Here is a 27,548-nt window from a genome sequence, read left to right as displayed (position 1 = left end):
CCCTTGGGTCACATTCAAGAAACTATAAAAGGGGAAGGAAAAAATGGAAAAAACCAGAAATAACAAGTGATGCAAACTGAATCAGCCACCACCTCACAGCAGCACATCGATGCCTGCCCAGCCTTGAAGAACTACTGCTTTAAAAGGATGCCCACAGTCGTTCACTTAATAATCTTTCTGTTAACAACCATTGTCCAACCATCCACAATAACTCCATCCCACAATCAGTGTGAGGACCATTTCTCTCCATGGGCATCTTGGGATAGCGTCTGCAGGGAAAAGGATGACACAGAGGCTTGGGCTGGGATACAGCAGAACTTTAATGAGTCAAAGATGGAAACGATGTTGTTATGAGTGGAGATCCTAATTCAAGGAACACCAGTGGAGATGAGATTCTGAGACCCATGCCTCTGGCAAACATCCAGGCAGGTGTCCAGCTGCCTGGCTTACAGGGGAAGCAGGGCCAGCAGGTCCTCCCTCACTGGCTAGACACCGCCACGAGATTCTCCACCTCTGCTGACGTTGGCAGCATCCTCAGCTCTCAGGGAGTGCCCATCAACTCTGGGGTTTTGGTCTCTCTGGCTTGGGCAGCTGCTACTGCGGCACATGGAGGTGTTTCCGGTGTTTCCGATGCTAAATCTCCTCCCTGCACTTGCATCCACCTTATTTCTTTATTTTTTTTTATTTTTTTTTGAATCATTAAAGTTCTTCTGTATCCCAGACTGCACTTTTCTGTCATCCTTTCCCCTGCAGATGATCTCCCAAGATGCCCATGGAGACCCATGTGTCTCAGAGGTGGCTTTTAAAAGGGGGTTGTCTGGGATGATTTTGCAGTGACTATCAACACAGCCTTGCATTGAGTCTGCTTAGTCTTGCACCATTCAGACACATGGTGTGAATTTTGGGCTTCTCCTATGTAGGGATCGGAGTTGGTCCTGATGATCCTTGTGGTCTCTACCAACTCAGAACTCTCGGTAATTCTAGAATTCTGTTGTAATTTCTGTATTTGTCTACCTAGAGTATCACCAAAGAGAGTCTAGTGGGTACCATCTGCTTTGTTGTGTATGCCTTTTCTTTTTCCTTGGTAAATCAACTGTGATGCAAGTAGTCAGGAGGGAATGTGGTATTGACAAGACACGGGCAGTGGCTTGCCAGGAGCAGATAGGAGAACCCACTGTAACCATAACATTCTTAAAGAAAGTGACACAGTACAGCTGGTTGCCTTGGTTGTGATACCAGTGTAGCGCAAAACCACAGAAAGACTTGGACATGGACAGGTCTTTAAACATCCTCTAGTCCAAGCTGTAGCAGTTGCACATCCCCCTGTGAGGTCTTGCTTTCAGTAGAGTAGTTGATGGATCCTTAGCGCCTTTTATGCCCCACTGTGCTTGCCCTTGTCCATCCACCTTGGTCAGTGCCAAGGTGCCGACAGTTACACCCCTCCTTGATGCCTACTCTGAGCATGGTGACTCCTCACATTTACCTCCCCCTAGCTGGTGGAGCGGAAGAATTGCGACCCTCAGGCATCAGACAGGGTCCTCAGGCAAGGAGGTTCCCAGGTGTCGAGAAGCAGAGAAGCTTCTGGACCATGCTCATAATGACCACAGTCAGACCCAGCCAGGCTATAAATCACTGGACACACCCTTTGAGTTGGTCTTCTTTGGGCTAGCGGGTATGCAGTCAGAGACTCTGTTCCTTAGACTGGCCATGCAAGGAACATTCCTTGGGGACTGAGACACCTTCCCAAACTGGTAAGCAATCTGGGTACTCTTGAGAGTCCTCACTTTCTAACAGAGTGGGGAGATGCACTTTTTGACTCATCACGCTAGATTTTTAGGATCTGATATCCTTGAGTTTGTCTGTGCTGTGTAGCAATTAATTTCTAGATGGTATCCAAACCTGAATTTCATGGTGTTGTTGGAGTGGTGAATAAACTTCATTTGTAGCTGTTTATTTGCAAACAGTTCTATCTACATTAATGTTGGTTTGGAGCTTATTTCCCGTCTAAACTGATTTTTGGGGTTCCTCCATGACTCAACTCTCCTGCTGTGGGTAGGGATGTCTGTCAGTACATCAAGTTATTCAAAGTTCCTTCAAAAAACCTAAGCTCCCAGTCTGCTTAGCACTCATCAGGTCGCATCTACAGAACTGCTCTCATGCAAGAAGGTTCTTGACCAAGTGGTACAAGCTGGGAAACTAGGATGGTGTAAGGGCTGGAGCAATCCTTTGAAAAAGAGAGGCTGAGGGCACAAGGCTCACTGAACATGGAATAAAGAATGCTTTCATGGCAGGTATATAATCATTCTAGAGAAGCAATGGTCATTGAACTCTGTCATAGAATTCTGTCAAACCCCAGATGGGCAGCGAAGTTTGGAAATCAGAGGGTCATCCCAAGTAAGGCTAAGCACACTCAAAGCAAGCCTGTGTTAACAGCCACTGCAAAAATATCCTCAACAATCCCTTCTTAGAACAACACCTAAGGACCAGGGCTGACCCTGAGCATCTTGTGAGAGCATCTTCAGGGGAAAGGAAGACACACAGGCATGAGCTGGGATGCAGCAGAACTTTAATGGGGCAAAAGAGGAAAACTAGGTTGATTCAAGTGGAGACCCCAGTGCAAGGAGCACCAGGGGTAGACAGGAGGCTGTGACCCATGGCTGTGGTGGAGACCCTGCCAGATATTTATCTGCCTGCCCCACTGAGGGAGCAGGGCCAGCAGGTCCTCCCTAGGCTGGCTTAGTGGGGCTCACAGCCCAGGGGAGCACAGTAGAACAAGGACGCAAGAGGAACAGGGGACACTGGAAGTGGGGGAAGGTGGCATTAGCTGTGCTTTCTGAGAGCCCAGGCTGGTCCTGTCCTTTTGGAAGGAGTGCTGGGATTGCTCAGACTCTCTGAAAACAACAACCTAATGCTCCATCCCCAGTCCAGGCCCACCTTGTGTTTCTCTGGTTTCCTTCCACAGGACCATCAGCAGCAGCTTTAGCAGGGGAAACACCTCCTCGTGCCGCAGATGCCGCTGCCCAAGCCAGAGAGGCCAAAGCCCCCGGAGTTGATGGGCACTCCCTGAGAGCTGAGGATGCTGCCAACAGCAGCGGAGGTGGAGGATCCCACGGCGGTGTTCTGCGGGAAGGAGCTGAGGATGGGGCCGGGCAGGGTCACCACCACGGGGGAGGGCTGGATGTAAACATGGGAGTCCTGGCACTGCTGGACACAGGGCTCATTGCAGCTGTTGGCCAGCGGGGTCGGGCCACAGGGCTGGCAGGGCAGGCACTGGTTGTAGCAGGACATGTCTTGTGGCTGAAGCTGCACCTGGGAGGGAGAGAGGGTAGAGGAAAGCAGGTTATAAGGGGTGGTTGAACAGTAGCTTGTCACTCCAGATGATGAAAATGCTTCCTCTCATCCCCAAGGACTCCTACAAACAGTAACCAAGTCCAGGGTGATCACTTCCTTGTCCATAGCTCAGCAGACAACTCAGTGAAGCCTCGACTTCTCTCCATGGTATACCTCTTACTTGTCCCATGACAAGCAGCCCCATGACCCAGCATAAGAAAAATGGGCAAGTTTGTGCTGAGAAATTCTGGAGAGGATCAAAGTGCAGGAGGAAGAAAAGGAAGAGGAGAACGAGCTTCATACTCACCTTGTTCCCAAGGAGGTGGAGGTGAGAGGAGTGGATGAGAGAGTGAGGAGATGGAGCCACTTTTATACTGCTCCTGCACTGCCCCAGGCACCCAGTCACTGCACGTGGGCAGTAATTTTCCAGTAGACTCACCCTCAAAGCAAAACATCCTACCCAATTGCACTGGTTGCATTTGAGTTTCCTGATACCCCCTCATTTTATTTCCTCATTTCTGACATTCCTGGTCTGCCGTACAAGCTCCTTTCATGTGCCTGGATGAGACAGCCAGAGATATCTGCGGCTAGATCGCGTCTGTGCCTGGTGAAGATGTGCCCTCACGGGCTGAGGGGTCCCGTGGAGCCAAGGTGTGTTGGGTTGGAGCAGTTCAATTGTTTGCAATTCCCATTGCAGGAAGAGGTTTCTGTTGTCTGCCTCTTTATGCCCTTTGCTCTGGGGCCAACATTTGTCAGGCTCTGAGTATGCAGGGTGGGGATAGGAAGGGCAAAGCCCACCTGATATTGAACCAGGCAAATCATGTGGAGGGCAAGAAGTAGGTCTTCTTCCAGGTAGGTCAGCAGCAAAAGAGAGGCTTGTGCAAAGGCTGAATGGAGCAGCTCTACTGGGGACAGGAGTTATAGGACAGGCAGAGATTCTCCAAGGGCTCTTGGCCTTGGTCTTGACTGGTAGGATTTGCTGTCTAAAGATCAGGCTCCTGAGAGCCCTTGGAAAGTCTGGAGCAAGAATAAGTTCCCCACAGTAGTGGAGAATCAGGTGTGGGAACATTTAAACAGATTGGACTGACATAAGTGTACCAGGGTGAGCTTGTTTGACTGAAAGTGAGTTAATTTTCTTCACGCAGTTAGGAACCTTTCTTTTCTGTAGATATTATTTATAGCACATAGCCTTGAAGGCTCTGTTTTGTCTGAATAAATCCTTCTGTTTTCAGCAAAGTGCAGAACAAGCCTTATCTTGCAGATGTATGTAATGTCTTTGTGTTAGCCTTGAAGGCATCATTTTCTCCTCAGTCAATTCCATTCCACCAAGCAAAGTGTGAACTAGACCTTATCTCACAAATGTTCAGTGCAGTGTGTAGCTGCTTTTGCTAAGTAAGAGCAGAGCTTTATAGTACGCAGATTACTATATAACATGAAGCAGACAGTATATTCAAAATCACACAACTTTACAACTCTAGGTGATTCATTCTAATCAGAACGCACTTACTTACGCTAAGTGATTGCTATGAAACTTGAACTGGGCTCATCCAGTGATCTTTGAGCAGTAGAAGATCATCACCATTCAGCCACACTTGTTGAGCAGAGAGAGCTCACGGTACCTTACCCAGGCTGTCATATTTATAGAATAAAGTTGCTGGCTCCCAGTCACATCACACAGAGTAGGAAAAATATGGACAAGACTCCTTGCACTCACAACTTATGAGTGTTCAGTGTGATTTTGGCTTCTTTGTAGGTTTCCTAACAGGAGTTCTTGGCCTGGCTGCCGCTCAGGCCTTTCCCTCCTCTGTAGTCTGGATGAAACCGTTGCTGGTTTGGCTGGGGGAGTGTGTGGGGTTGTGGAATGCATCCACCACACTCCATCTTTGGGTAGAAGCAGCTCCCCAGTATGAAAAATTGCCACACTAGCACAAATCCAGCAAAGGACCATGGAACCCATGAAGCGAATGGAGACCCTGAGGCAGGAGGGGCTGCACAACCTAGGGCTGTTCAACCCGAAAAGCAGAAGTCCCTGGGACAGCAACGGGTAAAAAAGCTGATGGGAGGGAGTCAAGAATATAGAGCCAGGCATTCCTGATCCTGCCCACTGAAGGAACAAGAGGTGACAGGCACCTATTGCAATACATAAATTGCACAGAAACATCAGAAAAGACTTTGTTAGTGTGGTCAAGCACCGTCTGGGATTATCACAGATGGGCTCTGTCTTCTGCACCCTCGTAGGTATTCAGAGCTTGACAAGACGTGGCCCCGAGCATCCTCTAAAGGCTGATTGTGCTTTGAGCAGGGCAGCTTTGACTAGAAGATCTCCTGAAGTCCCTTCCAACTTCAAGGATCCCGTGATTCTGTCATGGTGAACGGACGGGTGATGCACAGCTGCCTCTAAGAGGGAAGAACTGGTTGGGAACATGGGAATCAAGGACAGCCATAGCTATCACACTGAAGAAATTCAGTGTTCAAGACCTGATGACAGGGAGGAAAGTGAGCAGCAGAGTACAGTCCCTGCCTTCAGGTTCACTACCTAGTGAGGCAGATGGTAGGTAGAATGCCATGAGAGCAGCTGTGAAGTGCAAATGAGCGCAGAAAAACCAGCAGCACCTTTGGCATTTCCTGGTCCAAGAGCAGGAAAAATCCAGGCAATACTCAGGAAAGCAAGCAGAAACATTAGGGGTAGAAGGGAATGGACAGACAACCCTCATCTTTCTGATCAAAAAGGATGGGTTGTGATGAGGAGGTCTCCTGAATTCTCAGCAGAGGGAAGAAAGGTTTTCAGAAAACATCTCCCTTCTGGCTGGGACTCATCCCTTGGTCCCATGCAGTGCGTCTTCTCCTGGGTATTTGGGCTTAAGCACCCATCCTTTCCCATAGCCCCAAAGCATCCTCATGCTGGAGAAAAACCCAGCACCATCAAGAACACGAGGAAACTCCCTTAATAAACCCAGTATATAAGAACTCTCGGGATCCTGCAGTGCCATGTCCTGGAGGATGTCCAGGGAGGGGATGTGCTCAGAAGGGGCCAGGTCTAGGACCACATCAAAGCGGCAATGCACTTCCCTGCCCTGCAGACATGGAGACAGCTGGGACGCATCCCAGGAGGCCAAAGGAGTCTCTTCAGCAGGCAAGCTACCTGGGATAGACTCTCCCTACCCTTGGCAAGTCACACTCTTTGGATTGGCCATGCGTCAGGCTTTTGTTGTGAGGACAAACCACAAATGTGTGCTGTCTGCAGGTCTGTGTTCCAGGCAGGGCTGAATTCCCCTGTGGCCAGGGCAGCTCCATCCCAACTCCAGGAAAATGGTCTCCGAGCACTGGATTCTGCCTGAGTACTCAACTGCAGGTGGCACCAACAGCCATCACCCTCAGCGTGACCTACTTGCCAGCACTGCCAGAGCTCAAGGGACTCACACCACAGTCATTTTTGTTTTGGAAAGGATTCTCCTGCTGGCTAGTGTCCAAAGCGTATGGCCAAAGTGCGTGGTGGTGTGAGGGGACTGGAAGGAACATGGTGTTGTCCAGAGTAGCAACGCACCCCTGATGTAGTGCAGAGGTACCCAACACCACAGGGTTTGTTGAGAAATCACAGGGATTGTGAGGGCAATGTTCTCTTTCCCCAAACCTACCGATGACATTGGTTGAGAACGCCCAGAGACTGCATGAGAGGGGATAACTTTCCCAAACAAACTAACACAGGCAGGAGAGGAATGCATTGGTGGGAGGCCATTTGCACCTTCATGTAAAGGGAGTGGGAAACAACCTCATCAGATTTCCCCAGGCCCAAGTCCTCTGCCTGCACAGATGACTCCAGCACTCAAGGGCACATATTCTGCCTTGTCTGATGTGTTCCTATCTGGGAAATCCTTGGCCTTTTCATGTCAATATTTCAAAGGTGCCTTTGAGGCCTAATGGTCAGGTCAGAAATGAGGAAACAAAATGGCAGCATTGATGAAACAAAACTTAACCTGTGCCATTAGGTAAGATGTTTTACTTTGGAGGTGAGTCTGTTGCAAATTACTGCCCACATGCAGTGACTGTGGGCCTGAGGCAGTGCAGTAGCAGTATAAAAGCAGGTCCTTATCCTCACTTTCTCATTCACTTCTCTTGCCTGCTTCTCCTCAGGAACGAGGTGAGTCTGAAGCCTCCTCTCCTCTCCTCTCCTCTCCTCTCCTCTCCTCTCCTCTCCTCTCCTCTCCTCTCCTCTCCTCTCCTCTCCTCTCCTCTCCTCTCCTCTCCTCTCCTCTCCTCTCCTCTCCTCTCCTCTCCTCTCCTCTCCTCTCCTCTCTCCCTCCTCTCCCCCTCCCCTCCCCTCCCCTCCCCTCCCCTCGCCTCTCCCTCGCCTCTCTCTCCATCTTTTTCTCAACCTCTTCCTGTTCCTTTCTCAGGCAGTGGGACACAGGGCTGTTTATCATGGCAGAGGGAAGGGTTCAGGTGGTGTTGCATGGAGAGAGCCTGGTACTTTGCTGAAGTACGCGAGAGGGTAGACAGGGTTATCCCTGAGCTCAGTCACTTTTGATGGGGAACGTTTAACCCGAAGTGAAGGAGAAACACAGGGACCTTTCCACACAACCTCCAGTCCTAACCTCCATCTTTCCTTGACTAGGCTTGGCTCTTTTGTGGTGAGGTGACAGACTGCTTCTCTACAATCCCTCATCTTCTGCTTACCCCTGCCTTCTCTCCCTCCCAGGTGCAGCTCGAGCCACAAGACATGTCCTGCTACAACCAGTGCCTGCCCTGCCAGCCCTGCGGCCCAACCCCGCTGGCCAACAGCTGCAATGAGCCCTGTGTCAGGCAGTGCCAGGACTCCCATGTTTACATCCAGCCCTCCCCTGTGGTGGTGACCCTGCCTGGTCCCATCCTCAGCTCCTTCCCGCAGAACACCGCCGTGGGATCCTCCACCTCCGCTGCCGTTGGCAGCATCCTCAGCTCTCAGGGAGTGCCCATCAACTCCGGGGGCTTTGGCCTCTCTGGCTTGAGCAGCGGCATCTGCGGCACGAGGAGGCGTTTCCCCTGCTAAAGCTGCTACTGATGGCCTTGGGGAAGGCCCCCATGAGCCACAAGAAAAGACCAGGCTGGGGATGGAGCATTGGGTTGTTGTTTTCAGAGGGGCTGCGCAACCCCAGCACCCTTTGCAAAAGATGGGACCAGCCTGGGCTCTCAGAAAGCACAGCTAATGCCACCTTCCCCCACTTCCAGTGTCCCCTGTTCCTCTTGTGTCCCTGTTCTCTTGTGCTCCCCTGGGCTGTGAGGACCTTCTGGCCCTGTTCCCTCTGTGGGGTAAGGAGATGGACACCTGGCTATATCTGCACCACAGCCACAGGGTGCAGACTGCAGTCTGTCCCTGGTGCTCTCTGTACTGGGGCCTCTATTCAGAGCCACCTTGTTTTCTTTTTGATTTAATAAAGTTCTTTTGCATCCCAGCACATAATTCTTTCTCATTCGTTCCCCTGGAGATGCTCTCCCAAGATGCCCAAGGAGACATATGTTGCTCAGGGCTGGTTCCGGGATGGGGTTGTTAACAGGAGAACTGGTACTAACCATAACCTTGAGATACAGAGTTGTGAGCTGAGGAAAAGACCAGATGGAAAATAAAAGCTTGAGAAATGCAAGGGAATATCCTACCACAGGAACTTTGGGAAAACTTGTGCCAAGACATGTTGTCCACAGATCTTGTGCTTGCCTCCTCGGCCATAAAGCTGAGTTGATCTTCCCTGCTGTCCCTGTAACGAGTAGGAAAAGGCACAAAAAGGCTGTCCTGGACTATAGGATCGGAGCATAATCAAGGTGGAATGGACCTCCAGAGCTCATTGGGCCCAAGCCCTTTTTCCACATTGTCAGCCATGAGTGTTCAAGGAGGTTGACCGGTCAATGTCCCCAGGAAATCTCTTTTACTGTTTGAACCACCTTTTGCTGAAAACCGTTTTCCTCCTCCCAGGTACAAACCTCTCATGTCTGAATGTGAGCCCATTGTCTCTAGTCCTCCAACCACAAACTGCCACAGTGTTGAGGCTGGACCTGTCTTCTGCAGGACAGCAACATAGCTACTCCAAATCCACTTTCATTCTCACAACAAATATAGTCTTCATGCTCAGAAAGCCCCATGGCCTCAGCTGCTGCTCCCCACACAGGGGCTTCTGCTCCTCACCATCCCACAACATCTGATGAACTGTCTTGGCCATGGTGTTTCTTGCATCACATCTTTCTTACATTGCAGCAGTTTTGTAGGTGTTTTCAAGTGAATGCTGAGCAGAGTGAGATAGTCACTACCCGGTACTGCTATCTGAGGTCCTGCTCACCTTGGCCAGGATGTTGGTGAATGTTCTTGGTGCCCAGGAACAGTGCTAGAGTTGCACTTGTTTTGCTGGTGTCACTACAAAAGCACCTTTCCCTGGCCCTGCTGTTGGGCTGCTGGAAGATTTGGCACAGAACGGGGAGGAGTAAGATGAGTATGACATGCACTGCCGGTTGATCTGTGTGGTGTGCGGAACCTGAGCACAACTAAGCACCTACCCATTGTTCTCTCGATCCACTGTCGCAGTGGTATGGAGAGTTGGAACAGCAAAAGAGCAAAATACCCTCTGGTCACATTCAGGAAAGTATAAAAGGGGAAGGAAAAAATGGAAAAAACCAGAAATAACAAGTGATGCAAACTGAATCAGCCACCACCTCACAGCAGCACATCGATGCCTGCCCAGCCTTGAAGAACTACTGCTTTAAAAGGATGCCCACAGTCGTTCACTTAATAATCTTTCTGTTAACAACCATTGTCCAACCATCCACAACAACTCCATCCCACAATCAGTGTGAGGACCATTTCTCTCCATGGGCATCTTAGGATAGCGTCTGCAGGGAAAAGGATGACACAGAGGCTTGGGCTGGGATACAGCAGAACTTTAATGAGTCAAAGATGGAAACGATGTTGTTATGAGTGGAGATCCTAATTCAAGGAACACCAGTGGAGATGAGATTCTGAGACCCATGCCTCTGGTAAACATCCAGGCAGGTGTCCAGCTGTCTGGCTTACAGGGGAAGCAGGGCCAGCAGGTCCTCCCTCACTGGCTAGACACCGCCACGAGATTCTCCACCTCTGCTGACGTTGGCAGCATCCTCAGCTCTCAGGGAGTGCCCATCAACTCTGGGGTTTTGGTCTCTCTGGCTTGGGCAGCTGCTACTGCGGCACATGGACGTGTTTCCGATGCTAAATCTCCTCCCTTCACTTGCATCCACCCTATTTCTTTTTTTTTTTTTTTTTTTTTTTTTGAATCATTAAAGTTCTTCTGTATCCTAGACTGCACTTTTGTGTCATCCTTGCCCCTGCAGATGATCTCCCAAGATGCCCATGGAGACCCAGGTGTCTCAGAGGTGGCTTTTACAAGGGGGTTGTCTGGGATGATTTTGCAGTAACTATCAACACAGCCTTGCATTGAGTCTGCTTAGTCTTGCACCATTCAGACACATGGTGTGAATTTTGGGCTTCTCCTATGTAGGGATCGGAGTTGGTCCTGATGATCCTTGTGGTCTCTACCAACTCAGAACTCTCGGTAATTCTAGAATTCTGTTGTAATTTCTATATTTGTCTACCTAGACAATCACCAAACGGAGTCTAGTGGGTACCATCTGCGTCATTGTGTATGCCTTTTCTTTTTCCTTGGTAAATCAACTGTGATGCAAGTAGTCAGGAGGGAATGTGGTATTGACAAGACACAGGCAGTGGCTTGCCAGGAGCAGACAGGAGAACCCACTGTAACCATAACATTCTTAAAGAAAGTGACACAGTACAGCTGGTTGCCTTGGTTGTGATACCAGTGTAGCGCAGAACCACAGAAAGACTTGGATAGGGACAGGTCTTTAAACATCCTTTAGTCCAAGCTGCGGCAGTTGCACATCCCCCTGTGAGGTCTTGCTTTCAGTAGAGTAGTTGATGGCTCCTTAGTGCCTTTTATGCCCCACTGTGCTTGCCCTTGTCCATCCACCTCGGTCAGTGCCAAGGTGCCGACAGTTACACCCCTCCTCGATGCCTACTCTGGGCATGGTGACTCCTCACATTTACCTCCCCCCAGCTGGTAGAGCAGAAGACTTGGGACCCTCAGGCAACAGACAGGGTCCTCAGGCAAGGAGGTTCCCAGGTGTCGAGAAGCAGAGAAGCTTCTGGACCATGCTCATAATGACCACAGCCAGACCCAAGCAGGCTATAAATCACTGGACGCACCCTTTGAGATGGTCTTCTTTGGGCTAGCGGGTATGCAGTCAGAGACTCTGTTCCTTAGACTGGCCATGCAAGGAACATTCCTTGGGGATTGAGACACCTTGCCAAACTAGTAAGCAATCTGGGTACTCTTGAGAGTCCTCACTTTCTAAAAGAGTGGGGAGATACACATTTTGACTCATCACGCTAGATTTTTAGGATCTGATATCCTTGAGTTTGTCTGAGGTGTGTAGCAATTAATTTCTAGATGGTATCCAAACCTCGTGTTGTCGGAGTGCTGAATAAACCTCATTTGTAGCTGTTTATTTGCAAACAGTTCTATCTACATTAATGTTGGTTTGGAGCTTATTTCCCGTCTAAACTGATTTTTGGGGTTCCTCCATGACTCAGCCCTCCTGCTGTGGGTAGGGATGTCTGTCAGTACATCAAGTTATTCAAAGTTCCTTCAAAAAACCTAAGCTCCCAGTCTGCTTAGCGCTCATCAGGTCGCATCTACAGAACTGCTCTCATGCAAGAAGGTTCTTGACCAAGTGGTACAAGCTGGGAAACTAGGATGGTGTAAGGGCTGGAGCAATCCTTTGAAAAAGAGAGGCTGAGGTCAAAAGGCTCACTGAACATGGAATAAAGAATGCTTTCATGGCAGGTATATAATCATTCTAGAGAAGCAATGGTCATTGAACTCTGTCATAGAATTCTGTCAAATCCCAGATGGGCAGCGAAGTCGGAAATCAGAGGGTCATCCCAAGTAAGGCTAAGCACACTCAAAGCAAGCCTGTGTTAACAGCCACTGCAAAAATATCCTCAACAATCCCTTCTTAGAACAACACCTAAGGACCAGGTTTGACCCTGAGCATCTTGTGAGAGCCTCTTCAGGGGAAAGGAAGACACACAGGCATGAGCTGGGATGCAGCAGAACTTTAATGGGGCAAAAGAGGAAAATTAAGTTAATACAAGTGGAGACTCCAGTGCAAGGAGCACCAGGGGTAGACAGGAGGCTGTGACCCATGGCTGTGGTGGAGACCCTGCCAGATATTTATCTGCCTGCCCCACTGAGGGAGCAGGGCCAGCAGGTCCTCCCTAGGCTGGCTTAGTGGGGCTCACAGCCCAGGGGAGCACAGTAGAACAAGGACACAAGAGGAACAGGGGACACTGGAAGTGGGGGAAGGTGGCATTAGCTGTGCTTTCTGAGAGCCCAGGCTGGTCCTGTCCTTTTGGAAGGAGTGTTGGGATTGCTCAGACCCTGTGAAAACAACCACCCAATGCTTCATCCCCAGTCCAGGCCTATCTTGTGTTTCCCTGGGGGCCTTCCCCAGGGCCAGCAGCCGCAGCTTTAGCAGGGGAAACACCTCCTCGTGCCGCAGATGCCGCTGCCCAAGCCAGAGAGACCAAAGCCCCCGGAGTTGATGGGCACTCCCTGAGAGCTGAGGATGCTGCCAACAGCAGCGGAGGTGGAGGATCCCACGGCGGTGTTCTGTGGGAAGGAGCTGAGGATGGGGCCGGGCAGGGTCACCACCACAGGGGAGGGCTGGATGTAAACATGGGAGTCCTGGCACTGCTGGACACAGGGCTCATTGCAGCTGTTGGCCAGCGGGGTCGGGCCACAGGGCTGGCAGGGCAGGCACTGGTTGTAGCAGGACATGTCTTGTGGCTGGAGCTGCACCTGGGAGGGAGAGAGGGTACAGGGAAGCAGGTTATAAGGGGTGGTTGAACAGTAGCTTGTCACTCCAGATGATGAAAATCCTTCCTTTCATCCCAAAAGAGTCCTACAAACAGTAACCAAGTCCAGGCTGATCACTTCCTTGTCCATAGCTCAGCAGATAACTCAGTGAAGCCTCGACTTTTCTCCATGATATACCTCTTTCTTCTTCCATGACAAGCAGCCCCATGACCCAGCATAAGAAAAATGGGCAAGTTTGTGCTGAGAAATTCTGGAGAGGATCAAAGTGCAGGAGGAAGAAAAGGAAGAGGAGAACGAGCTTCAGACTCACCTTGTTCTCAAGGAGGTGGAGGTGAGAGGAGTGGATGAGAGAGTGAGGAGAAGGAGCCACTTTTATACTGCTCCTGCACTGTCCCAGGCACCCAGTCACTGCACGTGGGCAGTAATTTTCCAGTAGACTCACCCTCAAAGAAAAATATCCTGCCCTATTGCACTGGTTGCTTTTGGGTTTCCTGACACCTCCTCATTTTATTTCCTCATTTCTGACATTCCTGGTCTGCCATACAAGCTCCTTTCATGTGCCTGGATGAGACAGCCAGAGATATCTGCGGCTAGATCACGTCTGTGCCTGGTGAAGATGTGCCCTCACGGGCTGAGGGGTCCCGTGGAGCCAAGGTGTGTTGGGTTGGAGCAGTTCAATTGTTTGCAATTCCCATTGCAGGAAGAGGTTTCTGTTGCCTTCCTCTTGATGCCCTTTGCTCTGGGGCCGACATTTGTCAGGCTCTCTGAGTATGCAGGGTGGGGATAGGAAAGTCAAAGCCCACCTGGTATTGATCCAGGCAAATCATGTGGAGGGCAAGAAGTAGGTCTTCTTTCAGGCAGGTCAGCAGCAAAAGAGAGGCTTGTGCAAAGGCTGAATGGAGCAGCTCTACTGGGGACAGGAGTTATAGGACAGGCAGAGATTCTCCAAGGGCTCTTGGCCTTAGTCTTGACTGGCAGGATTCGCTGTCTAAAGATCAGGCTCCTGAGAGTCCTTAGAATGTCTGGAGCAAGAATAAGTTCCTCACAGTAGTGGAGAATCAGGTGTGGGAACATTTAAACAGATTGGACTGACATGAGTGCACCAGGGTGAGCTTGTTTGACTGAAAGTGAGTTAATTTTCTTCATGCAGTTAGGAACCTTTCTTTTCTGTAGATATTGTTTATAGCACATAGCCTTGAAGGCTCTGTTTTGTCTGAATAAATCCTTCTGTTTTCAGCAAAGTGCAGAACAAGCCCTATCTTGCAGATATCTGTAATGTCTTGGTGTTAGACTTGAAGGCATCATTTTCTCCTCAGTCAATTCCATTCCACCAAGCAAAGTGTGAACTAGACCTTATCTCACAAATGTTCAGTGCAGTGTGTAGCTGCTTTTGGTAAATAAGAGCACAACTTTATAGTACGTAGATTACTATATAACATGAAGCAGACAGTATATTTAAAAGAGTCACCCAATTCTAGGTGATTCATTCTAATCAGAACGCACTTACGCTAAGTGATTGCTATGAAACTTAAACTGGGCTCATCCAGTGATCTTTGAGCAGTAGAAGATCATCACCATTCAGCCACACTTGTTGAGCAGAGAGAGCTCACGGTACCTTACCCAGGCTGTCATATTTATAGAATAAAGTTGCTGGCTACCAGTCACATCACACAGAGTAGGAAAAATATGGACAAGACTCCTTGCACTCACAACTTATGAGTGTTCAGTGTGATGTTCTGCTACTTTGTAGGTTTCCTAACAGGAGTTCTTGGCATGGCTGCCGCTCAGGCCTTTCCCTCCTTTGTAGTCTGGATGAAACCGTTGCTGGTTTGGCTGGGGGAGTGTGTGGGGTTGTGGAATGCATCCACCACACTCCATCTTTGGGTAGAAGCAGCTCCCCAGTATGAAAAATTGCCACACTAGCACAAATCCAGCAAAGGACCATGGAACCCATGAAGCGAATGGAGACCCTGAGGCAGGAGGGGCTGCACAAGCTAGGGCTGTTCAACCCGAAAAGCAGAAGTCCCTGGGACAGACTTCCTAGCAACGGGTAAAAAAGCTGATGGGAGGGAGTCAAGAATATAGAGCCAGGCACTCCTGATCCTACCCACTGAAGGAACAAGAGGTTACAGGCACCTATTGCAATACAGGAAATTGCACAGAAACATCAGAAAAGACTTTGTTAGTGTGGTCAAGCACCGTCTGGGATTATCACAGATGGGCTCTGTCTTCTGCACCCTCGTAGGTATTCAGAGCTTGACAAGACGTGGCCCCGAGCATCCTCTAAAAGCTGACTGTGCTTTGAGCAGGGCCGCATTGACTAGAAGATCTCCTGATGTCCCTTCCAACCTCAAGGATCCTGTGATTCTGTCATGCTGAACTACTGGGTGATGCACAGCTGCTTCTAAGAGGGAAAAACTGGTTGGGAACATGGGAATCAAGGACAGCCATAGCTATCACACTGAAGAAATTGAATGTTCAAGACCTGATGACAGGGAGGAAAGTGAGCAGCAGAGTACAGTCCCTGCCTTCAGGTTCACTACCTAGTGAGGCAGATGGTAGGTAGAATGCCATGAGAGCAGCTGTGAAGTGCAAATGAGCGCAGAAAAACCAGCAGCACCTTTGGCATTTCCTGGTCCAAGAGCAGGAAAAATCCAGGCAATACTCAGGAAAGCAAGCAGAAACATTAGGGGTAGAAGGGAATGGACAGACAACCCTCACCTTTCTGACCAAAAAGGATGGGTTGTGATGAGGAGGTCTCCTGAATTCTCAGCAGAGGGAAGAAAGGTTTTCAGAAAACATCTCCCTTCTGACTGGGACTCATCCCTTGGTCCCATGCAGTGCGTCTTCTCCTGGGCATTGGAGCTTAAGCACCCATCCTTTCCCATAGCCCCAAAGCATCCTCATGCTGGAGAAAAACCCAGCACCATCAAGAACACGAGGAAACTCCCTTAATAAACCCAGTATATAAGAACTCTCGGGATCCTGCAGTGCCATGTCCTGGAGGATGTCCAGGGAGGGGATGTGCTCAAAAAGGCCCAGGATACAAAACCAGGTCTAGGACCACATCAAAGCGGCAATGCACTTCCCTGCCCTGCAGACATGGAGGCAGCTGGGACGCAACCCAGGAGGCCATGGGAGTGTTTCAGCAGGCAAGCTACCTGGAATAGACTCTCCCTACCCTTGTCAAGTCACACTCTTTGGACTGGCCATGCGTCAGGCTTTTGTTGTGAGGACAAACCACAAATGTGTGCTGTCTGCAGGTCTGTGTTCCAGGCAGGGCTGAATTCCCCTGTGGCCAGGGCAGCTCCATCCCAACTCCAGGAAAATGGTCTCCGAGCACTGGATTCTACCTGAGTACTCAGCTGCAGGCGGCACCAACAGCCATCGCCCTCAGCGTGACCTACTTGCCAGCACTGCCAGACCTCAAGGGACTCACACCACAGTCATTTTTGTTTTGGAAAGGATTCTCCTGCTGGCTAGTGTCCAAAGCGTATGGCCAAAGTGCGTGGTGGTGTGAGGGGACTGGAAGGAACATGGTGTTGTCCAGAGCAGCAACGCACCCCTGATGTAGTGCAGAGGTACCCAACTCCACAGGGTTTGTTGAGAAATCACAGGGATTGTGAGGGCAATGTTCTCTTTCCCCAAACTTGCAGATGACATTGGTTGAGAACCCCCAGAGACTGCATGAGAGGGGACAACTTTCCCAAACAAACTAACACAGGCAGGAGAGGAATGCATTGGTAGGAGAACATGTGCACCTTCATGTAAAGGGAGTGGGAAACAACCTCATCAGATTTCCCCAGGCCTAAGCCCTCTGCCTGCACAGATGACTCCAGCACTCAGGGGCACATATTCTGCCTTGTCTGATGTGTTCCTATCTGGGAAATCCTTGGTCCTTTCATGTCAATACTTCAAAGATGCCTTTGAGGCCTAATGGTCAGGTCAGAAATGCGGAAATGAAATGGCAGCATTGATGAAACAAAACTTAACCTGTGCCATTAGGTAAGATGTTTTACTTTGGAGGTGAGTCTGTTGGAAAATTACTGCCCACATGCAGTGACTGTGGGCCTGAGGCAGTGCAGTAGCAGTATAAAAGCAGGTCCTTATCCTCACTTTCTCATTCACTTCTCTTGCCTGCTTCTCCTCAGGAACGAGGTGAGTCTGAAGCCTCCTCTCCTCTCCTCTCCTCTCCTCTCCTCTCCTCTCCTCTCCTCTCCTCTCCTCTCCTCTCCTCTCCTCTCCTCTCCTCTCCTCTCCTCTCCTCTCCTCTCCTCTCCTCTCCTCTCCTCTCCTCTCTTCGCCTCGCCTCTCTCTCCATCTTTTTCTCAACCTCTTCCTGCTCCTTTCTCAGGCAGTGGGACACAGGGCTGTTTATCATGGCAGAGGGAAGGGTTCAGGTGGTGTTGCATGGAGAGAGCCTGGTGCTTTGCTGAAGTAAGTGAGAGGATAGGCAGGGTTATCCCTGAGCTCAGTCACTTTTGATGGGGAACGTTTAACCCGAAGTGAAGGAGAAACACAGGGACCTTTCCACACAGCCTCCAGTCCTAACCTCCATCTTTCCTTGGCTAGGCTTGGCTCTTTTGTGGTGAGGTGACAGACTGCTTCTCTACAATCCCTCATCTTCTGCTTACCCCTGCCTTCTCTCCCTCCCAGGTGCAGCTTGAGCCACAAGACATGTCCTGCTACAACCAGTGCCTGCCCTGCCAGCCCTGCGGCCCAACCCCGCTGGCCAACAGCTGCAATGAGCCCTGTGTCCAGCAGTGCCAGGACTCCCATGTTTACATCCAGCCCTCCCCTGTGGTGGTGACCCTGCCTGGCCCCATCCTCAGCTCCTTCCCGCAGAACACCGCCGTGGGATCCTCCACCTCCGCTGCCGTTGGCAGCATCCTCAGCTCTCAGGGAGTGCCCATCAGCTCCGGGGGCTTTGGTCTCTCTGGCTTGGGCAGCGGCATCTGCGGCACGAGGAGGCGTTTCCCCTGCTGAAGCTGCTATTGATGGGCCTGAGGAAGGCCCGCAGGGACACATAAGGGAAGACCAGGCTGGCGATGGAGCATTTGGTGGTTGTTTTCAGAGGGTCTGAGCAACCCCAGCACCCTTTGCAAAAGATGGGACCAGCCTGGGCTCTCAGAAAGCACAGCTAATGCCACCTTCCCACTATTCCAGTTTCTCCTGTTCCTCTTGTGTCCCTGTTCTCTTGTGCTCCCCTGGGCTGTGAGGACCTTCTGGCCCTGTTCCCTCTGTGGGATAAGGAGATGGACACCTGGCTATATCTGCACCACAGCCACAGGGTGCAGACTGCAGTCTGTCCCTGGTGCTCTCTGTACTGGGGCCTCTATTCAGAGCCACCTTGTTTTCTTTTTTGACTTAATAAAGTTCTTTTGCATCCCAGCCCATACTTCTTTCTCATCTTTTCCACTGCAAATGCTCTCCGAAGATGCCCAAGGAGACACATGTTGCTCAGGGCTGGTTTCGGGATGGGGCTGTTAACAGGAGAACTGGTACTCACCGTAAGCTTGAGATACAGAGTTGTGAGCTGAGGAAAAGACCAGATGGAAAATAAAAGCTTGAGAAATGCAAGGGAATATCCTACCACAGGAACTCTGGGAAAACTTATGCCAAGACATGTTGTCCACAGATCTTGTGCTTGCCTTCTCGGCCATAAAGCTGAGTTGATCTTCGCTGCTGTCCGTGTAACCAGTAGGTGAAGGCACAAAAAGGCTGTCCTGGACTATAGGATCAGAGCATAATCAAGGTGGAATGGACCTCCAGAGCTCATTGGGCCCAAGCCCTTTTTCCACATTGTCAGCCATGAGTGTTCAAGGAGGTTGACCGGTCAATGTCCCCAGGAAATCTCTTTTACTGCTTGAACCACCTTTTGCTGAAAACCGTTTTCCTCCTCCCAGGTACAAACCTCTCATGTCTGAATGTGAGCCCATTGTCTCTAGCTCTCCAGCCACGAACTGCCACAGTGTTGAGGCTGGACCTGTCTTCTGCAGGACATCAACATAGCTACTCCAAAGCCGCTCATCATTCTCACAACAAATATAGTCTTCATGCTCAGGAAGCCCCATGGCCTCAGCCGCTGCTCCCCACACAAGTGCTTCTGCTCCTCACCATCCCACAACACCTGATGAACTGTTTTGGCCAAGGTGCTTCTTGCATCACATCTTTCTTACATTGCAGCAGTTTTGTAGGTTCTTTCAAGTGAATGCTGAGCAGAGTGGGATAGTCACTACCCGGTACTGCTATCTGAGGTCCTGCTCACCTTGGCCAGGATGTTGGTGAATGTTCTTGGTGCCCAGGAACAGTGCTAGAGTTGCACTTGTTTTGCTGGTGTCACTACAAAAGCACCTTTCCCTGGCCCTGCTGTTGGGCTGCTGGAAGATTTGGCACAGAACGGGGAGGAGTAAGATGAGTATGACATGCACTGCCGGTTGATCTGTGTGGTGTGCGGAACCTGAGCACAACTAAGCACCTACCCATTGTTCTCTCGATCCACTGTCGCAGTGGTATGGAGAGTTGGAACAGCAAAAGAGCAAAATACCCTCTGGTCACATTCAGGAAAGTATAAAAGGGGAAGGAAAAAATGGAAAAAACCAGAAATAACAAGTGATGCAAACTGAATCAGCCACCACCTCACAGCAGCACATCGATGCCTGCCCAGCCTTGAAGAACTACTGCTTTAAAAGGATGCCCACAGTCGTTCACTTAATAATCTTTCTGTTAACAACCATTGTCCAACCATCCACAACAACTCCATCCCACAATCAGTGTGAGGACCATTTCTCTCCATGGGCATCTTGGGATAGCGTCTGCAGGGAAAAGGATGACACAGAGGCTTGGGCTGGGATACAGCAGAACTTTAATGAGTCAAAGATGGAAACGATGTTGTTATGAGTGGAGATCCTAGTTCAAGGAACACCAGTGGAGATGAGATTTTGAAATCCATGCCCCTGGCAAACATCCAGGCAGGTGTCAAGCTGTCTGGCTTACAGGTGGAGCAGGGCCAGCAGGTCCTCCCTCACTGGCTAGACACCACCACGAGATTCTCCACCTCTGCTGATGCTGGCAGCATCCTCAGCTCTCAGGGAGTGCCCATCAACTCCAGGGGCTTTGGTCTCTCTGGCTTGGGCAGCTGCTACTGCGGCACATGGAGGTGTTTCCGATGCTAAATCTCCTCCCTGCACTTGCATCCACCTTTTTTTTTTTTTGACTCATTAAAGTTCTTCTGTATCCCAGACTGCACTTTTCTGTCATCCTTTCCCCTGCAGATGATCTCCCAAGATGCCCATGGAGACCCAGGTGTCTCAGAGGTGGCTTTTACAAGGGGGTTGTCTGGGATAATTTTGCAGTAACTATCAACACAGCCTTGCATTGAGTCTGCTTAGTCTTGCACCATTCAGACACATGGTGTGAATTTTGGGCTTCTCCTATGTAGGGATCGGAGTTGGTCCTGATGATCCTTGTGGTCTCTACCAACTCAGAACTCTCGGTAATTCTAGAATTCTGTTGTAATTTCTATATTTGTCTACCTAGAGAATCATCAAACAGAGTCTAGTGGGTACCATCTGCGTCATTGTGTATGCCTTTTCTTTTTCCTTGGTAAATCAACTGTGATGCAAGTAGTCAGGAGGGAATGTGGTATTGACAAGACACAGGCAGTGGCTTGCCAAGAGCAGATAGGAGAACCCACTGTAACCATAACATTCTTAAAGAAAGTGACACAGTACAGCTGGTTGCCTTGGTTGTGATACCAGTGTAGTGCAGAACCACAGAAAGACTTGGATATGGACAAGTCTTTAAACATCCTCTAGTCCAAGCTGTGGCAGTTGCATATCCCCCTGTGAGGTCTTGCTTTCAGTAGAGTAGTTGATGGCTCCTTAGCGCCTTTTATGCCCCACTGTGCTTGCCCTTGTCCATCCATGTTGGTCGGTGCCAAGGTGCCGACAGTTACACCCCACCTCGATGCCTACTCTGGGCATGGTGACTCCTCACATTCACCTCCCCCCAGCTGGTGGAGCGGAAGATTTGGGACCCTCAGGCAACAGACAGGGTCCTCAGGCAAGGAGGATCCCAGGTCCAGAGAGGCAGAGAAGCTTCTGGACCATGCTCATAATGACCACAGCCAGACCCAGCTAGGCCATAAATCACTGGACACACCCTTTGAGATGGTCTTCTTTGGGCTAGCGGGTATGCAGTCAGAGACTCTGTTCCTTAGACTGGCCATGCAAGGAACATTCCTTGGGGATTGAGACACCTTGCCAAACTAGTAAGCAATCTGGGTACTCTTGAGAGTCCTCACTTTCTAACAGAGTGGGGAGATGCACATTTTGACTCATCATGCTAGATTTTTGGGATCTGATATCCTTGAGTTTGTCTGTGGTGTGTAGCTATTAATTTCTAGATGGTATCCAAACCTCGTGTTGTCGGAGTGCTGAATAAACCTCATTTGTAGCTGTTTATTTGCAAACAATTCTATCTACATTAATGTTGGTTTGGAGCTTATTTCCCGTCTAAACTGATTTTTGGGGTTCCTCCATGACTCAGCCCTCCTGCTGTGGGTAGGGATGTCTGTCAGTACATCAAGTTATTCAAAGTTCCTTCAAAAAACCTAAGCTCCCAGTCTGCTTAGCATTCATCAGGTCGCATCTACAGAACTGCTCTCATGCAAGAAGGTTCTTGACCAAGTGGTACAAGCTGGGAAACTAGGATGGTGTAAGGGCTGGAGCAATCCTTTGAAAAAGAGAGGCTGAGGGCCTCACTGAACATGGAATAAAGAATGCTTTCATGGCAGGTATATAATCATTCTAGAGAAGCAATGGTCATTGAACTCTGTCATAGAATTCTGTCAAACCCCAGATGGGCAGTGAAGTTTAGAAATCAGAGGGTCATCCCAAGTAAGGCTAAGCACACTCAAAGCAAGCCTGTGTTAACAGCCACTGCAAAAATATCCTCAACAATCCCTTCTTAGAACCACACCTAAGGACCAGGGCTGACCCTGAGCATCTTGTGAGAGCCTCTTCAGGGGAAAGGAAGACACACAGGCATGAGCTGGGATGCAGCAGAACTTTAATGGGGCAAAAGAGGAAAACTAGGTTGATTCAAGTGGAGACCCCAGTGCAAGGAGCACCAGGGGTAGACAGGAGGCTGTGACCCATGGCTGTGGTGGAGACCCTGCCAGATATTTATCTGCCTGCCCCACTGAGGGAGCAGGGCCAGCAGGTCCTCCCTAGGCTGGCTTAGTGGGGCTCACAGCCCAGGGGAGCACAGTAGAACAAGGACACAAGAGGAACAGGGGACACTGGAAGTGGGGGAAGGTGGCATTAGCTGTGCTTTCTGAGAGCCCAGGCTGGTCCTGTCCTTTTGGAAGGAGTGTTGGGATTGCTCAGATCCTCTGAAAACAACCACCCAATGCTTCATCCCCAGTCCAGGCCTATCTTGTGTTTCCCTGGGGGCCTTCCCCAGGGCCAGCAGCCGCAGCTTTAGCAGGGGAAACGCCTTCTCGTGCCGCAGATGCCGCTGCCCAAGCCAGAGAGGCCAAAGCCCCCAGAGTTGATGGGCACTCCCTGAGAGCTGAGGATGCTGCCAACAGCAGCGGAGGTGGAGGATCCCACGGCGGTGTTCTGCGGGAAGGAGCTGAGGATGGGGCCGGGCAGGGTCACCACCACGGGGGAGGGCTGGATGTAAACATGGGAGTCCTGGCACTGCTGGACACAGGGCTCATTGCAGCTGTTGGCCAGCGGGGTCGGGCCAAAGGGCTGGCAGGGCAGGCACTGGTTGTAGCAGGACATGTCTTGTGGCTGGAGCTGCACCTGGGAGGGAGAAAGGGTAGGGAGAAGCAGGTTATAAGGGATGGTTGAACAGTAACTTGTCACTCCAGATGATGGAAATCCTTCCTCTCATCCCAAAAGAGTCCTACAAACAGTAACCAAGTCCAGGGTGATCACTTCCTTGTCCATAGCTCAGCAGATAACTCAGTGCAGCCTCAACTTCTCTCCATGGTATACCTCTTAGTTGTCCCATGACAAGCAGCCCCATGACCCAGCATAAGAAAAATGGGCAAGTTTGTGCTGAGAAGTTCTGGAGAGGATCAAAGTGCAGGAGGAAGAAAAGGAAGAGGAGAACGAGCTTCAGACTCACCTTGTTCCCAAGGAGGTGGAGGTGAGAGGAGTGGATGAGAGAGTGAGGAGAAGGAGCCACTTTTATACTGCTCCTGCACTGCCCCAGGCACCCAGTCACTGCACGTGGGCAGTAATTTTCCAGTAGACTCAGCCTCAAAGCAAAATATCCTGCCCTATTGCACTGGTTACATTTGGGTTTTCTGACACCTTCTCATTTTATTTCCTCATTTCTGACATTCCTGGTCTGCCATACAAGCTCCTTTCATGTGCCTGGATGAGACAGCCAGTGATATCCCCGGCTAGATCGCGTCTGTGCCTGGTGAAGATGTGCCCTCACGGGCTGAGGGGTCCCGTGGAGCCAAGGTGTGTTGGGTTGGAGCAGTTCAATTGTTTGCAATTCCCATTGCAGGAAGAGGTTTCTGTTGTCTGCCTCTTTATGCCCTTTGCTCTGGGGCCAACATTTGTCAGGCTCTCTGAGTATGCAGGGTGGGGATAGGAAAGTCAAAGCCCACCTGGTATTGATCCAGGCAAATCATGTGGAGGGCAAGAAGTAGGTCTTCTTCCAGGTAGGTCAGCAGCAAAAGAGAGGCTTGTGCAAAGGCTGAATGGAGCAACTTTACTGGGGACAGGAGTTATAAGAAAGGCAGAGGTACTCCAAGGACTCTTGGCCTAAGTCTTGACTGGCAGGATTTGCTGTCTAAAGATCAGGCTCCTGAGAGTCCTTGGAATGTCTGGAGCAAGAATAAGTTCCTCACAGTAGTGGAGAATCAGGTGTGGGAACATTTAAACAGATTGGACTGACATAAGTGTACCAGGGTGAGCTTGTTTGACTGAAAGTGAGTTAATTTTCTTCACGCAGTTAGGAACCTTTCTTTTCTGTAGATATTATTTATAGCACATAGCCTTGAAGGCTCTGTTTTGTCTGAATAAATCCTTCTGTTTTCAGCAAAGTGCAGAACAAGCCTTATCTTGCAGATGTCTGTAATGTCTTTGTGTTAGCCTTGAAGACATCATTTTCTCCTCAGTCAATTCCATTCCACCAAGCAAAGTGTGAACTAGACCTTATCTCACAAATGTTCAGTGCAGTGTGTAGCTGCTTTTGGTAAATAAGAGCACAACTTTATAGTACGTAGATTACTATATAACATGAAGCAGACAGTATATTTAAAAGAGTCACCCAATTCTAGGTGATTCATTCTAATCAGAACGCACTTACTTACGCTAAGTGATTGCTATGAAACTTGAACTGGGCTCATCCAGTGATCTTTGAGCAGTAGAAGATCATCACCATTCAGCCACACTTGTTGAGCAGAGAGAGCTCACGGTACCTTACCCAGGCTGTCATATTTATAGAAAAAGTTGCTGGCTCCCAGTCACATCACACAGAGTAGGAAAAATATGGACAAGACTCCTTGCACTCACAACTTATGAGTGTTCAGTGTGATGTTCTGCTTCTTTGTAGGTTTCCTAACAGGAGTTCTTGGCCTGGCTGCCGCTCAGGCCTTTCCCTCCTTTGCAGTCTGGATGAAACCGTTGCTGGGTTGGCTGGGGGAGTGTGTGGGGTTGTGGAATGCATCCGCCACACTCCATCTTTGGGTAGAAGCAGCTCCCCAGTATGAAAAATTGCCACACTGGCACAAATCCAGCAATGGGCCATGGAACCCATGAAGCAAATGGAGACCCTGAGGCAGGAGGGGCTGCACAAGCTAGGGCTGTTCAACCCGAAAAGCAGAAGTCCTTGGGACAGACTTCCTAGCAATGGGTAAAAAAGCTGATGGGAGGGAGTCAAGAATATAGAGCCAGGCACTCCTGATCCTGCCCACTGAAGGAACAAGAGGTGACAGGCACCTATTGCAATACAAGAAATTGCACAGAAACATCAGAAAAGACTTTGTTAGTGTGGTCAATCACCGTCTGGGATTATCACAGATGGGCTCTGTCTTCTGCACCCTCGTAGGTATTCAGAGCTTGACAAGACGTGGCCCCGAGCATCCTCTAAAGGCTGATTGTGCTTTGAGCAGGGCCACCTTGACTAGAAGATCTCCTGAAGTCCCTTCCAACCTCAAGGATCCTGTGATTCTGTCATGGTGAACTGCTGGGTGATGCACAGCTGCTTCTAAGAGGGAAAAACTGGTTGAAAACATGGGAATCAAGGACAGCCATAGCTATCACACTGAAGAAATTCAGTGTTCAAGACCTGATGACAGGGAGGAAAGTGAGCAGCAGAGTACAGTCCCTGCCTTCAGGTTCACTACCTAGTGAGGCAGATGGTAGGTAGAATGCCATGAGAGCAGCTGTGAAGTGCAAATGAGCGCAGAAAAACCAGCAGCACCTTTGGCATTTCCTGGTCCAAGAGCAGGAAAGATCCAGGCAATACTCAGGAAAGCAAGCAGAAACATTAGGGGTAGAAGGGAATGGACAGATAACCCTCATCTTTCTGATCAAAAAGGATGGGTTGTGATGAGGAGGTCTCCTGAATTCTCAGCAGAGGGAAGAAAGGTTTTCAGAAAACATCTCCCTTCTGACTGGGACTCATCCCTTAGTCCCATGCAGTGCGTCTTCTCCTGGGCATTGGGGCTTAAGCACCCATCCTTTCCCATAGCCCCAAAGCCTCCTCATGCTGGAGAAAAACCCAGCACCATCAAGAACACGAGGAAACTCCCTTAATATCCCCAGTATATAAGAACTCTCGGGATCCTGCAGTGCCATGTCCTGGAGGATGTCCAGGGAGGGGATGTGCTCAGAAGGGGCCAGGGTACAAAACCAGGTCTAGGACCACATCAAACCGGCAATGCACTTCCCTGCCCTGCAGACATGGAGGCAGCCCGGACGCATCCTGGGAGGCCAAGGGAGTGTCTTCAGCAGATGAGCTACCTGGAATAGACTCTCCCTACCCTTGTCAAGTCACACTCTTTGGACTGGCCATGCGTCAGGCTTTTGTTGTGAGGACAAACCACAAATGTGTGCTGTCTGCAGGTCTGTGTTCCAGGCAGGGCTGAATTCCCCTGTGGCCAGGGCAGCTCCATCCCAACCCCAGGAAAATGGTCTCCGAGCACTGGATTCTGCCTGAGTACTCAACTGCAGGCGGTACCAACAGCCATTGCCCTCAGCGTGACCTACTTGCCAGCACTGCTAGAGCTCAGGGACTCACACCACAGTCATTTTTGTTTTGGAAAGGATTCTCCTGCTGGCTAGTGTCCAAAGCGTATGGCCAAAGTGCGTGGTGGTGTGAGGGGAGTGGAAGGAACATGGTGTTGTCCAGAGTAGCAACGCACCCCTGATGTAGTGCAGAGGTACCCAACTCCACAGAGTTTGTTGAGAAATCACAGGGATTGTGAGGGCAATGTTCTCTTTCCCCAAACCTACCGATGACATTGGTTGAGAACCCCCAGAGACTGCATGAGAGGGGACAACTTTCTCAAACAAACTAACACAGGCAGGAGAGGAATGCATTGGTAGGAGAACATGTGCACCTTCATGTAAAGGGAGTGGGAAACAACCTCATCAGATTTCCCCAGGCCCTCTGCCTGCACAGATGACTCCAGCACTCAGGGGCACATATTCTGCCTTGTCTGATGTGTTCCTATCTGGGAAATCCTTGGTCCTTTCATGTCAATACTTCAAAGGTGCCTCTGAGGCCTAATGGTCAGGTCAGAAATGAGGAAACGGAATGGCAGCATTGATGAAACAAAACTTAACCTGTGCCATTAGGTAAGATGTTTTACTTTGGAGGTGAGTCTGTTGGAAAATTACTGCCCACATGCAGTGACTGTGGGCCTGAGGCAGTGCAGTAGCAGTATAAAAGCAGGTCTTTATCCTCACTTTCTCATTCACTTCTCTTGCCTGCTTCTCCTCAGGAACAAGGTGAGTCTGAAGCCTCCTCTCCTTCTCCTCTCCTCTCCTCTCCTCTCCTCTCCTCTCCTCTCCTCTCCTCTCCTCTCCTCTCCTCTCCTCTCCTCTCCTCTCCTCTCTCTTTTCTTCTCCTCTCCCCTCCTCCTTAGTTTTCTCAACCTCTTCCTGCTCCTTTCTCAGGCAGTGGGACACAGGGCTGTTTATCATGGCAGAGGGAAGGGTTCAGGTGGTGTTGCATGGAGAGAGCCTGGTGCTTTGCTGAAGTAAGTGAGAGGGTAGGCAGGGTTATCCCTGAGCTCAGTCACTTTTGATGGGGAACGTTTAACCCGAAGTGAAGGAGAAACACAGG

At 50.0% G+C, this 27,548-nt stretch overlaps 3 protein-coding genes across 3 annotated transcripts; 1 reads left to right on the top strand and 2 right to left on the bottom strand.

The window, feature by feature from the left end:
- Positions 1-2,979: 2,979 nt before the first annotated feature.
- LOC308049838 (feather keratin 1-like) lies at positions 2,980-3,884 on the bottom strand (the record flags this gene model as incomplete). Its single annotated transcript, XM_080359708.1, has 3 exons — positions 2,980-3,309; positions 3,638-3,735; positions 3,872-3,884. The coding sequence occupies 3 exons, from the start codon at positions 3,882-3,884 to the stop codon at positions 2,980-2,982; spliced, it is 441 nt and encodes a 146-aa protein (XP_080215834.1).
- Positions 3,885-17,900: 14,016 nt separating this feature from the next.
- On the top strand, positions 17,901-18,209 carry LOC308050054 (feather keratin 1-like; the record flags this gene model as incomplete). Its single annotated transcript, XM_080359980.1, has 1 exon — positions 17,901-18,209. The coding sequence occupies one exon, from the start codon at positions 17,901-17,903 to the stop codon at positions 18,207-18,209; it is 309 nt and encodes a 102-aa protein (XP_080216106.1).
- Positions 18,210-22,708: 4,499 nt separating this feature from the next.
- LOC308049837 (feather keratin 1-like) lies at positions 22,709-26,448 on the bottom strand (the record flags this gene model as incomplete). Its single annotated transcript, XM_080359707.1, has 3 exons — positions 22,709-23,038; positions 23,367-23,464; positions 26,439-26,448. 3 exons carry the CDS (start codon positions 26,446-26,448, stop codon positions 22,709-22,711), a joined length of 438 nt encoding a protein of 145 aa, XP_080215833.1.
- Between the last annotated feature and the right edge of the window lie 1,100 nt (positions 26,449-27,548).

This window comes from Nesoenas mayeri (assembly GCF_963082525.1).
Source record: "Nesoenas mayeri genome assembly, chromosome: 26".
Taxonomy (NCBI): domain Eukaryota; kingdom Metazoa; phylum Chordata; class Aves; order Columbiformes; family Columbidae; genus Nesoenas; species Nesoenas mayeri.
This window is presented reverse-complemented; position numbering and strand designations above follow the sequence as displayed.